Source organism: Neoarius graeffei, chromosome 16 (assembly GCF_027579695.1).
Source record: "Neoarius graeffei isolate fNeoGra1 chromosome 16, fNeoGra1.pri, whole genome shotgun sequence".
NCBI lineage: Eukaryota > Metazoa > Chordata > Actinopteri > Siluriformes > Ariidae > Neoarius > Neoarius graeffei.
In genome coordinates, this window is record NC_083584.1 from 47,914,451 (window position 1) to 47,930,203 (window position 15,753).

Here is a 15,753-nt window from a genome sequence, read left to right on the forward strand (position 1 = left end):
TCAAAGAGTCCATGATGCCATGTACCCTAACAAGGTTTCCAGGGCCTTTGGAGGACAAACGGCCCCAAAACATCACAGAACTTCCACTATATTTTACAGTTGGGATTGGGTTCTTTTTCATTATAGAGGGGTTTGTTTTAAAAACACCAAACCCACCTTGAGTTTTTTTTTTTTTTTTTTTTTTTTTTTTGCCAAAAAGCTCCATTTTCGTTCCATCAGCCCATAGAACATGGTTCCAGTCAAAGTTGTAGTAGTGTTTCACAAACTTCACCTGCTTATGTTTGTGGTTAACTGACAGAAAAAGGGTTTTTGTGGCTACTGCTTCATATAGAGGCGCTAGCCACTATGTCATCGTGCTGTAAGAATGTAACAGTAGCTCACTGCACGCACACGTGTTCGATTAAAATGGCCAGTGAGCGTATACAATTCAGTTCACCATTTGAAATAAATGGACTAGGCTAAAGAAATCGCTTTCAGACATGTTTATGCTTATTATCGAGGGAATGTGCATTCCTATTTTAAAATGTACTCCAGGTTGTCCCCTTTCCTCGCTGCCTTCATCCAGTGGTCTCATGTGTGGTGTAGATGTGACGCACTTTTGAGTTGTTGTGGGAAGTCGTTGAAAAGAGTATTGAGACCACTGAGCTCTAGCGCCAGGCCATTTCCGGGAAATGAGCGTTTCGGTCATGGTGAATGCGTGTGTATGTCGGCCTCGGTTCAGAAGTTTCAGTTTCAAAAACTGTCAGAGTAGAATAACAAACTATAGACACTTGGTAGATTTTACTTCTGTGTTTTGTGCTTCATTTTTGTGGCTACTGCGCTATATTTACTGTATGGACATGGTATCAGAAAAGAATCCTTATTTATAAGCAGTAGCCACATGTCCCTATAGGGTACTTTTTTCCACTTCCTGGCAAACCTTCCAAATCTGTTGGCATGAAAGTGGAGTTTGGTGGTGGGTTTGGAGATTTGGAAACCCCAAGATTTTACTTTTTCTTGTAATTCACCAACAGTGATCATTGGGGGGCCTTTTTGTGCCACTCTTAAGGCCAATTTATGCTGACAACCCAGTCCTCGCAGATGGCGTCTGCGAAGCCCCCCCCGTTCGCGGACGCTCTGCACGCACCTCCCAAAAATTGTGACCACCGCAGACAGCCTCGCAGACAAGAGGGCTCTGATTGGTCCACTCTACATCTGCTGTACACGCACTTCCGCTTCCCTACTTTCCCGGTTTGGTTTGTTTTCACAACCGCCATTTTTAAAAACACGAGCGAAGATGGAGCAGCACGAAGAGCGGTTGATCGAGGAAGTGAGGAAGTACGTACATCTATATGACTCCAGTTCTAGTCATTATAAGTAACCGGAGGATAAACACTCCACTAACCACACCCACCAACTACTCCTAGCAATTTCGCGACTTTGCGCCCCCTTGTGTTGTGGCGGTGAATAACATTGCGCACGCCTATTACTCCCCGCTCAACAATAAATTACAACTGTCTGCGAAAAGCTGTCTGCGAAAGCCTTGTCGCAAGAGCATGCAGAGGCCTTTACCCTCCTCACTGTACATGGGAGCAAAATAAACTTGGGTCCTCTTCCAGGCAAGTTTGTAACAGTTCCAGTTGGTGTCCCCTTTTTTATTATTGACCTAACAGTAGAAATGGACATTTTTTTTCAGGGGTAGCTATTTTTGGTTATAAAAATAAACCCTTCTCTGACTTTTATAAAGGTCAACACACTTCTTGCTTATTTGGTTTGTGTGTTGTCTTATCTTTCCCATGGAGATGGATGACTAAGGGAATTTGGCCTCTGTCACACCTCATATTTGTTCCCCAGTTAATCAGGAAATCATGGATTACAGATTGAAAGTTCCTACACACTCCGATCAACGCGCGCACACATACTGTACAATTTAAATGGGAAACGTGCTTGTTAGTGTGTTCACTATAATTTCCAGGGGTGCCAATAATAGTGGTTTTTGTTAAATTTTCTTAATGGGGGATTGGTTTTTCTCTGAATAAATTTATTTACATTTAAAGGTTGGATATTCTTCCCTCCGTGTGAGATGAAGCAACTTCACTAAAAGGCGGATTTATTTTTTTTTTCCCCTCCTAAATTGTGGAGGGTACTGTATAATCACAAATCACTTTTTTTCCACAATACAGTAACTTTTCCAATCTGATATTTTGCTAGAATCTATATTTATTAAGCTGCCTGAAATCCACACAAAAAAAAAAATTCAACACATCTGCACTTGAGAACCTTTTCCTTTTAAACTTTTTCCCTGTTGCGTTCCCTCCAGCATTTGCAACACAACATGAACACTCAGGTTTTCAGCAGTGTCATGCAGTGCATATCTTTTGTGGCAAAATTTGCAGTTGACCTGGGATTTGCTTTACCCTTTCTGAATTATGTAGACATTTTACCACATGATCAAAGGTTCTCTGTTTGGCAGGAACAGCTCAAGTCTGTTTTCCCTCCAACACAAGATGGAGCCATAGGGTGTTTCGAAAGTTGGTTTTATTTCTGAATTATTTATTTGGTATGACTGAGCATGGAGAAGGCATCCTTCTTCTCCTGTTTGCCTTTTCTAGCTTATAAAATACAAAAGGTGCCCATGTTGTTGCGTGTAAACTAGATGGTGCAGATCTGAGTGGCTTTCTTTAAACCTGCTGGCTGAAGTGTATATTGTGCACACACTAACCTCTGCTTTTTCTTGTAACCCCCAAATTGGTTTGTGGCCAAAAAATTTTTTATAACGTGTTGCATTTTGTGCTTGAATTATTCTGACTCTTTTTAAAAAAAAAAAAATCTACTGGAAATCTGTGCGCTGATACAGAATTGGTTAGAGAGAATAGAGATGCACCTTGCAACCTTTTTTTTTTTTTTAAATCTCCCTTTCATTGCCTCAGTAAGCAATAGTGCCTTTTAACATTTTCAGGTGTGTAGCTTTGAACCAGGGTCTGTAGATGTGGTGCAGAGCCTTTTGATGCAGCAAAAATCAAATTCACAACTTTTCCTTTGCATTCCAGGCAACAGAAAGAAAGTGGATTAAACTCAGTAAGGGGTCACATGAGAAATTTAGGAGTGTGGGAATCAAGCAGGCAGCAGTAGCATTCTGAAGCCTCTGTCGCAGAGATGAGACCAGGAAGCAAGTAGTCAAGTCTGGGAATGGTAGTAATCCATGAGATCTGCTCACTGGGCCCAGTGATTTGGTATATGAAAAGGACAAGTGGCACAAGAACTGACCCATGAAGGACTCCAGCTGTAAGGGTGTGATGAAAGTGAAGCACTGCATGTGAGGATGGATCCTGTAGGTATGATGAGTCAGGGTGTACTCGCACTAGGGATGGTAACCTCAGAACACACCCAAAAGCAATTGTCCTCACGCCCCCACTGGCCTGTGCTCATCGTTCCATGTCCGAGTATGCTTTTGTCATCGTGATGTGATGGTGTTGAAGAAAACTGTTCTTGCATAGCATAATGGATGTTTTTGGTTTCATGGTGTGTGTGTGTGTGTGTGTGTGTGTGGGTTTTTTTTTTTTTTTTTTTGGGTAAATAAACATTTGAGGATTGTTTTGGGTCTGGTGCCACAGCCCTCTTGCAGACAACAAAAGTCTGTTATACAAACAGGGTGGCATGGTGGTGTAGTGGTTATCACTGTCGCCTCACAGCAAGAAGGTTCCGGGTTCGAACCTCGTGGCTGACGGGGGCCTTTCTGTGTGGAGTTTGCATGTTCTCCCCATGTCTGTGTGGGTGTCCTCTGGGTGCTCCGATTTCCCCCACAGTCCAAAGACATGCAGATTCGGTACAATGGGGCCACTGTAATTGGCACAAGCTATAGTGGTTTCCCAGCCATAATGTATGTACATGTATAGATCTTGCTATGGCAAAGCTATCAAATCTAATTGATTTTTTTTTTTTTTTAGTAAATCATTCTATAAGGATAAGATTTTTACAGAGGTTGCTGACGTCAAAGGAGAAATTTGTGGCTTTACTTGACTATGACCATTCACATTCATTGACAGGGTGAGAACCAGACCTGGTATTAACCCAGAGTCTCTTGGAAGCGCACCTCTTCCAAGTGGTGCGAGTAAAACTGCACCTAAGCATAATAGTTGTCAAACGAACCAGACTTTAGGGAAGGGGTTTGAATGCACTCTGGCATGGTATAGATCGCCCAGTGGGGGTATGCCCTCAGAAGCAGCAAATGGATCAAAGAGGATGAGGACAAAAGACATCAAGTTTTCTCTGGTTTTGACTTAAAGTGCCATTCCACCATTGGATGTATTCTTTGGCATAAAATACAATATATTTTATGACAACATGACTAGACAGAGAAATCTTTTAGCTTCAAAATGATATATCAAACATAATTTTTTTGACAACGACAAGTATATTAATTTTGCGACCAAAGTCACCTACCCTTTTAATTTCCGCGCGGTAGTGAAATGTGATGTCATCGGCAGGTTCCCCTTCTTGTGTGACGTGGCACAGATTATCAGCAATGGCGGATAGAACGCGATTGTCAGCTTCGGAAAAGAAGCGAAGGAAAATAGCAAGTGATGCCCAAAGGAGACGGTCGATGGTGAATATCGGCACAGCAATCGACAAGTGGAAATCGCGTTCTATCCGCCATTGCTGATAATCTGTGCCACGTCACACATGACGTGGTACACAAGAAGGGGAACCTGCCGATGACATCACGTTTCACTACCGCGTGGAAATTAAAAGGGTAGGTGACTTTGGTCGCAAAATTTAATATACTTGTCGTTGTCAAATTATGTTTGATATATCATTTTGAAGCTAAAAGATTTCTGTCTAGTCATGTTGTCATAAAATATATTGTATTTTATGCCAAAAAAATACATCCAATGGTGGAATGGCACTTTAAGCTTCAGTGACTACCAGCAGAACCCTTTTTGTGGAATTCATGGCCTTGACTGACTGGCACACCGGAGGTTGTTTATGTAGGATGCTGCTTTATGGGTGGAAGCCAAATTTCCTACAGTGTACAGTAGGACAATAAAATGAATCTTGAATTGAGCTGGCTGGTGAAGTGTTGCATTGAGGCAAGCAAGTCTGACAACTCATGGTCAGCTGAAAAGGATGATGACAGTCTACTTGGGTCAGAGATGCAGCTGTTTAATTTTAGTATTAAAGTCTTGGTGGAAGCAAGGGAGAGATGAACTTTGCAAATATTGCCCAGTCATGGCAAGATCTGTGGGTGAGTTTCCTCCGTTTTCTTTTTGCACTGTGAAGCACCAATTCCAACCAGAACACCAAGGATATAGTAGCTCATCTGGCCTGCCACCAAAACAATCATGACTACCAAAACATCAAACAGAACAGAAAATGTGACCATGTGAGAGGGGACAAACCTCCATGACAAATTGTTTACAACAGGAAAATCAACAAGGGACTAAATTTTGTTCCTCAAAGGAAGATCTACCTAAAACATCGATCAGAACCTGATGAGAAACGAGGAGATAAAATTCTAGTGAGAGGCCTGGAAAAGAGGAAAAAAAACCCTGTAGCAAACAGACAATGTTGTGCTGCACAATGGTGAACTCCTTTGTTGGACTGCTTCACCTTTCTATAACCAAGTCTTTTCCCACAGGTAGACCATCTTTATACAGAAAAAGCTGCATACTTAAAATTTCACAGCTAATTAGTTAACAAGGATGTTAGTCAGCTACTTGTGCCCATTACTGGTTATAGGTCGATTAAATATTGCTCCATTGAATGAGTAGCAATTTAACAGGGTCCTTATAATGATTGCTTTGCTTTGTGGTTTTCTTGCTCAGGATGTCCAGGTCCCAGTGTGTCCACTGTGTAATACTCCCATTCCGATTAAAAGAGGGGAAATGCCAGACATTAAAGTTGGAGAGCACATAGACCGTGACTGCAAGTCCGATCCTGCACAGAGGAAAAGAAAGGTATTAACATTTTAAACTTGAAGTATATGCTCCTATCTCTGACGTGAACTGAACCATGTTTCCTGTTTTGATCAAGATTTTTACAAATAAGTGCTCTAAGGGAGGCTGCAAGCAGAAGGAGATGATTCATGTAACATGTGACCAATGCCACTTGAACTACTGTCTTAAGCACAGACATCCACTGGACCATGATTGTAAGACTGATGGCAAACCAGTCTCTAAATCAGGGTAAGCATTGCCTTACCCTATTGGAAGGACATGTCGAATAATGCTGTTTATCTCTCAGGGCCTGATCTATTTTTTAATACTTTGTGTAATATACATTATATGCCCAAAAATGTGGACACCATCTGACATCACACCTCTACATGCTTGTTAAACATCCACCTATCCATCTGTTATCTGTAGCCGCTTATCCTGTACAGGGTCGCAGGCAAGCTGGAGCCTATCCCAGCTGACTATGGGCGAGAGGCGGGGTACACCCTGGACAAGTCGCCAGGTCCTCACAGGGCTTATTAAACATCCTGTTCCAAAACCATGGATATTAAGATGTTGCTGCCCCCCCCTTTCTCTTTTTATTTATTTATACATACATACATAACTCCTGGGAAGACTTTCCACTAGATATTGAAACATGGCTGGGGTGCAGTCACCTTTCCACCATTGTGAACCAGGTGCTAGTTTGGAGCTGGTTCAACTTGGAAAGCTTCTGAGAAGAGGTTTGCTTTTCCACATTACATTACTGGCATTTAGCAGATAAGATGCATTACTGGCATCTTATCCAGAGCAACATGCAACACACCAGAGCAACTTATTGAGCAGTTGGGGGTTAGGTGCCTTGCTCAAGGGCACTTCAGGCCATTCCTGCTGGTCTAGGGAATTGAACTGGAACCTTTTGGTACCAAAGCTGCTTCTCTAACCATTAGGCCATGGCTTCCCCCTTATACATCACTTTATACATCTTCGCTTTCCCCGGTGTTGGCCAACTCTATCACCACTAGCCAGCTCCGCTACTGCTGAGCACAACAGTGGCAGACTACATTGTCGTCTTTATTTTTTAATTTTTCTCCTTCATTGGATTAGTCAGGCTGGATGTATACCAGCTCTGGGTTTTTTTTTTTTGGTTTTTTTTTAATTTAATTTTTTTTTTGGGGGGGGGGTTAAAAACGTTGGTCACAAAGTTTCAGTCTTGTTGGTCATGATAATCCCGGCCCCTAACATGAGTGCTGGTCTAGCACTAAGAACCAAAGAGTTGGTATCGCTCTGGAACCAGCATTTCTGGCTGAGAGCCAGTTCTTTGGTTGTTGAAACAAGGAACTGGTTTGAGTTTAGGCACTAGCTCCAAACTGGCCATGGAACTGCCTTAATGGGAAAAGAGGTAAAAGATGTTCATTGGGGTTGAGGTCAGGGGTTTGTGAAGGACAGTCGAGTAGTTCCACTCCAACCTTGACAAACCATGTCTTCATGAAGCTCCCTTTTGTAAACAGGAATATTGGAACTGGAATAGGTTTGGGACTCGTGGTTCCAGTGAAGGGAAATTATAAAGCTACAACATATAAAGACATTCTATAGTTTGGGAAAGCGCCTCATATGGGTGTGATGGTCAGGTGTCCACATACCTTTGGCCATATAGTGAATCTATCCATTCATCCATCTGTGTTTTATTTATTTACAGACATGCTGCTTTAATGAGAGCTCAGGGTGCCTCCAGCGGTACTGCTGCAGGCTCATCCATTATAGGGAGCTTGACTGGAGCAGGGCGACCAGCTCGTGCTCAGAATAGTAGGTGAGTGAAAATTCTGTGAATAATTGTGGTATTTGTCAGACATATTGATTAAATACCTTGTTAAACTTCATTTGATTGTGTTATGTGCCTTTAGTTTGGAGTAATATTGTTCTCTCTGCAGTGCACAAAGGACTCCAGCCCCTTCTGTGGTTTCCCCTGCGGCACAGAATGTAATACCTTCATCAGCATCCTATCAGGCTGGACTGGTACTATATTCATTCATTCTGACTTTAAATATTTAATGTCCAATACTTTCTGAAATGCTAGTGAATTGGAAATGGCCATAAATAATGAAGCACATTTGTCTTTCCTGGGGTCTAGACAGATGAGCAGGCTCTCCAGCGTGCATTAGAGATGTCACTGGCTGAAACGGCCCGAAATACGCCGACTGTGCTCAGGTTGCCAAGTTGATACACCTTGATCTTATAATGCCTTATGCGAAGATTCACCTGTTTTAAAGTGTGTGTGTGTGTGTGTGTGCGTGCGTGCGTGATCAGTCCTCAGGAGCAGGAGGATCTGGCCCTGGCTCAGGCCCTTGCTGCTAGTGAGGAAGAATACCAACGACAGCAGCAGAGACAACAGGTATCAAGAACCCTTAGCAGTCTGTAGCATGCTATGCTAGCAGGACCTTGGACTTGGCTTCATCTTATATACTGGGTGCATGATGATCTGGGCTGATGGTTTGCAGCATGTTGGGTCTTGTCTAATAGCAGTAATGATACATTTTTAGAATTGAAACTACATTTGGTTTGCTGCATTTGAGTAGATATCTTGAATGAAGTCAGGCTGGTCCAAAGAATTTTTATATACACACACAGTGGGGCAAAAAAGTATTTGGTCAGCCACCAATTGTGCAAGTTCTCCCACTTAAAAAGATGAGAGGCCTGTAATTTTCATCATAGGTACACTTCAACTATGAGAGACAGAATGGGGGGAAAGAATCCAGGAAATCACATTGTAGGATTTTTAATGAATTAATTGGTAAATTCCTCGGTAAAATAAGTATTTGGTCACCTACAAACAAGCAAGATTTCTGGCTCTCACAGACCTGTAACAACTTCTTTAAGAGGCTCCTCTGTCCTCCACTCGTTACCTGTATTAATGGCACCTGTTTGAACTCGTTATCAGTATAAAAGACACCTGTCCACAACCTCAAACAGTCACACTCCAAACTCCACTATGGCCAAGAACAAAGAGCTGTCAAAGGACACCAGAAACAAAATTGTAGACCTGCACCAGGCTGGGAAGACTGAATCTGCAATAGGTAAGCAGCTTGGTGTGAAGAAATGAATTGTGGGAGCAATTATTAGAAAATGGAAGACATGCAAGACCACTGATAATCTCCCTCGATCTGGGGCTCCACGCAAGATCTCACCCCGTGGGGTCAAAATGATCACAAGAACGGTGAGCAAAAATCCCAGAACCACACGGGGGGACCTAGTGAATGACCTGCAGAGAGCTGGGACCAAAGTAACAAAGGCTACCATCAGTAACGCGCTACGCCGCCAGGGACTCAAATCCTGCAGTGCCAGACGTGTCCCCCTGCTTAAGCCAGTACATGTCCAGGCCTGTCTGAAGTTTGCTAGAGAGCATTTGGATGATCCAGAAGAGGATTGGGAGAATGTCATATGGTCAGATGAAACCAAAATAGAACTTTTTGGTAAAAAACTCAACTTGTCGTGTTTGGAGGAGAAAGAATGCCGAGTTGCATCCAAAAAACACCATACCTACTGTGAAGCATGGGGGTGGAAACATCATGCTTTGGGGCTGTTTTTCTGTAAAGGGACCAGGGTGACTGATCCGTGTAAAGGAAAGAATGAATGGGGTCATGTATCGTGAGATTTTGAGTGAAAATCTCCTTCCATCAGCAAGGGCATTGAAGACGAAACGTGGCTGGGTCTTTCAGCATGACAGTGATCCCAAACACACCGCCCGGGCAATGAAGGAGTGGCTTTGTAAGAAGCATTTCAAGGTCCTGGAGTGGCCTAGCCAGTCTCCAGATCTCAACCCCATAGAAAATCTTTGGAGGGAGTTGAAAGTCCGTGTTGCCCAGTGACAGCCCCAAAACATCACTGCTCTAGAGGAGATCTGCATGGAGGAATGGGCCAAAATACCAGCAACAGTGTGTGAAAACCTTGTGAAGACTTACAGAAAACGTTTGACCTCTGTTATTGCCAACAAAGGGTATATAACAAAGTATTGAGATGAACTTTTGTTATTGACCAAATACTTATTTTCCACCATAATTTGCAAATAAATTCTTTAAAAATCAGACAATGTGATTTTCTGGATTTTTTTTTCTCATTTTGTCTCATAGTTGAAGTGTACCTATGATGAAAATTACAGGCCTCTCATCTTTTTAAGTGGGAGAACTTGCACAATTGGTGACTGACTCTATATACACTGAGTGCAGAATTATTAGGCAAGTGAGTATTTTGACCACAACATCCTTTTAATGCATGTTGTCCCACTCCAAGCTGTTTAGGCTTGAAAGCCTACTACCAATTAAGTATATCAGGTGCTGTGCATCTGTGTAATGAGAGGGGGTGTGGTCTAATGACATCAACACCCTATATCAGGTGTGCATAATTATTAGGCAACCTCTTTTCCTCTGGCAAAACGGGTCAGAAGAGAGATCTGACAGACTTTGAAAAGTATAAAATTGTGAGATGTCTTGCAGACGGATGCAGCACTCTTGAAATTGTGAAGATGTTGAAACGTGATCACCGAACAATCAAGCGTTTCATTGCAAATAGTCAACAGGGTCGAAAGAAGCGTGTGGGGGGAAAAAAAGGTGCAAAATAACTGCACATGATCTGCGGAAAATCAAGCGTGAAGCTAACAAGCAGCCATTAGCATCCAGTTCTGCCACATTCCAGAGTTGCAACATTCCTGGAGTGTCAAAGAGTACAAGGTGTGCAATACTGAGGGACATGGCCAAGGTAAGGAAGGCTGAAAAACGACCACCACTGAGTAAGGCACACAAGATAAAACGTCAAGACTGGGCCAAGAAATATCTTAAGACTGATTTTTCTAAGGTGCTGTGGTCTGATGAGATGAGAGTGACTCTTGATGGGCCAGATGAATGGGCCTGTGGCTGGATCAGTAATGGGCACAGAGCTCCACTCCGACTCAGATGCCAGCAAGGTGGAGGTGGAGTACTGCTATGGGCTGGTATCATCAAAGACGAGCTTGTTGGACCTTTTCGAGTTGAGGATGGACTCAAACTCAACTCCCAGACCTACTGCCAGTTCCTGGAAGAAACCTTCTTCAAGCAGTGGTATAGGAAAAAGTCAGCATCTTTCAAGAAGAACATGATTTTCATGCAGGATAATGCTCCATCTCATGCGTCCAAATACTCCACTGCGTGGCTAGCCAGTAAAGGTCTGAAAGGTGAAAAAAATAATGACATGGCCCCCTTGTTCACCTGACCTAAACCCCATAGAGAACCTGTGGTCCATTATAAAACGTGAGGTCTACAAAGAGGGAAAACAGTACACCTCTCTGAACAGCGTCTGGGAGGCCGTGGTTGCTGCTGCACACAATTTTGGTCGTGAACAGATAAAGAAATTGACAGAATCTATGGATGGAAGGCTTTTGAGTGTCCTCATGAAGAAGGGTGGCTATATTGGTCACTGATTTGTTTTTGTTTTGTGTTTGAATGTTAGATATGTTTATTAGCAAATCTGGAGTTGTCATATCAGTGTACCTGGTGAAAATAAATAAGTGAAATGGCTACATATTTGGTTTTTATTAAGTTGCCTAATAATTCTGCACAGTGAAAGTTACCTGAACACATACATATTCTCCTAAAATGGCCAAAACTAAAAACACCCCACTCTAACTTCCATACATATTCAGCTTTGATATTTATGAGTCTTTTTGTTTGATTGAGAACATAGTTGTTGTTCAATAATAAAACTAATCCTCAAAAATACAACTTGCCTAATAATTCTGCACTCCGTGTGTATGTATATATATATATATATATATATATATATATATATATATATACACACACACACGTTAGGGCTGTCGAAGTTAATGCGATATTAACGCGATCTCAATTTATCGCGATTAAAAAAAACTGTGCCGTTAACGCAAATTCTAATTTGGCCCTGCGAGTCACCCATAGTTCCTGTTGAGGCTTGTCGTGCGCTGCTTCAGTAAGAGTAAGTGTGAGTGATGGAGAAAGGTCTGTTAAACGGGAAGTTTCATTTCAAAAGAAGAGTGTGATTGAGTTGGTTTTGGTATGCACTTTGCAGTTCTAAAATACTTTTGTAAAGTGAGATTTCAGTATGCTGTAGCACTGTGATATGACACTAAATGTCTTTCTTGAAGTCCAACTGCAATTTATTTTTGTTTGCACAGCACTGTGAAGTCCTATTGAGGTATTTCACCTGATGTCACAGGGTCACGTGACGCCCCGGTGTCCACCATTTTGAAGGTCAAGCTAGCTAATGTCAACAACATAGTAGCTAGTATGTTACTGTAGCAATGTTTACGTTCAGTCATTTGGATGACTGTTAAAACCTTTCAGTCTCAAGTTTTTCCTTTACTGTATTTACTAGTTTACTGTAATTATGATCCGGCAGCTATTTACACCGGATCCAGTGTAAATGGCTGCCGGAGCACGCTCCGGCTTGCTCCCCCTCAAATTAAGCAGCGCGCTCCGGCTTGCTCCTGGAGCAAGCCGGAGCGCGCTGCTTAATTTGAGGGGGAGCAAGCCGGAGCACGCTGCTTAATTTGAGGGGGAGCAAGCCGGAGCGCGCTCCGGCAGCTATTTACACTGGATCCGGTGTAAATAGCTGCCGGATCATAATTACAGTAAACTAGTAAATACAGTAAAGGAAAAACTTGAGACTGAAAGGTTTTAACAGTCATCCAAATGACTGAACGTAAACATTGCTACAGTAACATACTAGCTACTATGTTGTTGACATTAGCTAGTGCTAACAGCTAGCTGCTAGTACACTGCTACAATACAGACACCGACCCTAATAATACAGTTCTTGGTCATTGCCTGGTAACAACAAATTTATAACGGGCCATGTCTCAACAGACTAAAGTTATTTCAATGACATTTAATAACATTTTGTTTATCCTGAGGACCGAAAGTAAATGAAAATGTGAACAAACCTTAGCTGTAATAAGATGGCGACCACCGGCTCCAGGGACGACCCACTGATGTAGGCATGTTACCCAGCCTGACACAAAATATTTGTAGGCATCCAAACTCTTATACGCTTTCAGATCAATACCTGTGTATGGCGATGGGTTTTTCACGACATAGGTATACAGATCATGTGGGCCGAAGTCAGGTAAAGACGAGGGCTTCGTGTACTTCCGTACATCAGTGAGCAATCCTGGTGGAAGCAGGTAAACGTCATTCTCTAAGCCTGCTAACCTCAATTTTTGCAAATACCTCTCCCTCTGCTCACCCTGTAAATGCCCTACGTCGCTGGATAGTGAAGGCGTTTTCTGCATCTCGCTCCTTTTTCTTATGTTTTTCGTTTGTCGCCTTCCTCGCATTCAAACTGATTCGAGCCGTGGCGTCCAAAATGGCAGCCTAACGATGCATCACATGACTTGGTCACGTGGGTGAAAAACCTCAATTGGCTGTGACTGAATACAACTCCAGCACAATTTATTTCATTTTTTTCTTTTGTCACACATGTCTGAACTGAGACACAGTAGTATGTGACTACATGTTTTCTATTTGAGACTACAGTTCCCTAATCCATCACAAAATCCAATTTTGTGTTTTGTATGTTCAGTACTGCCTAGTATGTGAGTGAATAAACTCCCGTACCATTTTCTCTTGTCCAGCAGTTTTTAACAAGTACTTTTAGCATAAAATGTGTTCACCATTTTAATTGTAACATTTCACTTTAAAAGCCTTTTTAATTTACATAGATTAAAAAAAAAAAGATTAATCGCGATTAACTGTCTGAAATTGAGATTAATCGTGATTAATTTTTTTAATCGTTTGACAGCCCATGTGTGTTTTTATATATATATATATATATATATATATATATATATATATATATATATATATATAAAAAAAAAATAAAAAAATAGTGTGTGTGTGTGTGTGTGTGTGTGTGTATGTATGTGTGTATGTATGTGTATATAATATATAATTTATTTTGTGTGTGGTTTTTTGTTTTTTTTGGGGGGGGGGGGAGAGTCTTCACTACCATAGCATGTGTGTGTTTGTATAGATGACTTATTGGCACCGATGAACATGTAAACTTTTCCCCCCCTCTTTCTCTCCTTCTTTTAAATCTATTTTCATAACCAACAGGGGAGGGATTCCAAGCAGTCTAACTGTCGTCTGTCTTAAATTCGGATCATGCTGACCTGATGCAATCGGCCTCATTTTCAACAGAGTATACCAATAATCTGAATGGATAACTTATCTACCCAGCACACAAACCTCTGGGTCTGCCAATGCAATTATTTTTCAGACTGAGCTTTATGTACATATTTTATATAGTGACAATGTTAATCAATATTCATTGTAGAAGTTTCTGAAAATAAATTATTTTAAACATTTTGCCTGCTGAGTTTTAACTCCTGTGTGTGCCCCCCCGGCACATGGCTGGACATTTCAAGGTCAGCACTTAAGAACAGGTTTTAACGTGAATTGTTATGAGATTGTGAACTAGTGTAAAACAGGGACTGACCAATATGAAAATTGTTGTGGTTTATCCATTTAATTCAGTTTAACTGGGTTTCTTGGCTTGGAACAATTCACTTCCTGGCTTAAGTCACCAATTTGAGTTAAATAAGCAGATACTTGGGAGCCTTTGATTGGATAATTACTTCAGTGATTAGTATTGTTTCTGCTGCACCAATTTTTAACCCTAACTGATAGTGAGCAACTTCTCATTTCTTACACAAACATGTCAGATGTATCCTGTGCTCATGGGAAAGGGGTTACTGTGTTTCAGAAGAGTCAAATTATTGTCCTACATCAAGCAAAGAAAACCACTGAGATTACTGGAATTGGATTAAGAACTGTCTAATGCGTTATTTAAATCCTGGGAAAATGGTGGTGAACCAACTTCATGGGGAAAAATGTGGTGGGGGAGGGGGAAATCTTAACTGACTGATCAGAGATCACTTAAGCACTTTTTAAGTCGAATCATAAAATCGACGGTAGAACTTGCGGCTATGTTTAATAGTGCAAGTAGGCTCATTTCCGCAGTCGTGGTGTGATGAGAACTCAGAGGATTGGGACTAAACAGCTGTGTGTCTGTCAGAAAACCACTTGTTACTGAGACCAATCAGGAGAAAAGGCTTCAATTTGTGAGGGAGCATAAAGATTGGACTCTGGAGCGATGGAAAGGTCATAAATCCAGATTGCCCCTATTCCTGAGTGATGGGCGTGTCTGGAGTAAGAAGGGAAGCTCATGAAGTGATGCATCCATCATGCATAGTGGCCACAGGACAAGCCTCTGGAGGCAGTGTCATGATCTGGGGTTGCTTCAGTTGGTTAGGTTGAGGCTCAGAAACATTATGGGGCAATAAAATGAAATCGTCTGAAGGTACTGAATGATCAGGTTATCCTATTAATGGATTTTTTTCTTCCCTGATGGCACAGGAATAAAATTAAAGCTCAGATTGTGAAAGTGGTTCAGGGAGCACGAGGAATCATTTTACACATGAATTAACCACCACAGAGTCCTGACCTTAACTGCATTGAAAAAGTCTTTGGGGTGGGATGTGCTGGAGAAGACTTTATGGAACTGCTTGAGACTCCCGTCATCAAGATAAGATCTTGGCAAAAAATGAATGTAACTCTGGATAGAAATAAATGTTGTGATGTTGCATAAAACTGTTGAAACAATGCCATGATGAATGCGCACCATAATCAAAGCTAAAAGTGGTCCAACTAGATGTGTGTGCGCATAACTTTTTTTTTTTTTTTTTTGGCCAGGTCATGATCATTTTAAAGAAGTTACAGGAAATTGTATTCTGTACCTTTTTTTGTTTGTTTGTTTTTAAGTATTATGCATGAAC

At 41.6% G+C, this 15,753-nt stretch overlaps 1 protein-coding gene across 3 annotated transcripts in view; it reads left to right on the forward strand.

Annotated features, from left to right (window-relative positions):
• The window catches only part of zfand2a (zinc finger, AN1-type domain 2A), a 32,658-nt gene extending 18,377 nt beyond the window's left edge, over window positions 1–14,281 (forward strand). For 2 of the 3 annotated variants that reach the window (XM_060942119.1, XM_060942120.1), the window contains 7 exons: window positions 5,805–5,936; window positions 6,013–6,164; window positions 7,612–7,722; window positions 7,844–7,928; window positions 8,044–8,120; window positions 8,220–8,304; window positions 14,033–14,281. In XM_060942119.1, coding sequence (XP_060798102.1) covers window positions 5,805–5,936; window positions 6,013–6,164; window positions 7,612–7,722; window positions 7,844–7,928; window positions 8,044–8,120; window positions 8,220–8,304; window positions 14,033–14,071 — 681 coding nt within the window. In that variant the 3' untranslated portion in view covers window positions 14,072–14,281. Of the gene's footprint in view, window positions 1–5,804; window positions 5,937–6,012; window positions 6,169–7,611; window positions 7,723–7,843; window positions 7,929–8,043; window positions 8,121–8,219; window positions 8,305–14,032 lie in introns of those variants that run through there. The other variant, XM_060942121.1, reaches the window with a different exon arrangement.
• Window positions 14,282–15,753: the final 1,472 nt, after the last annotated feature.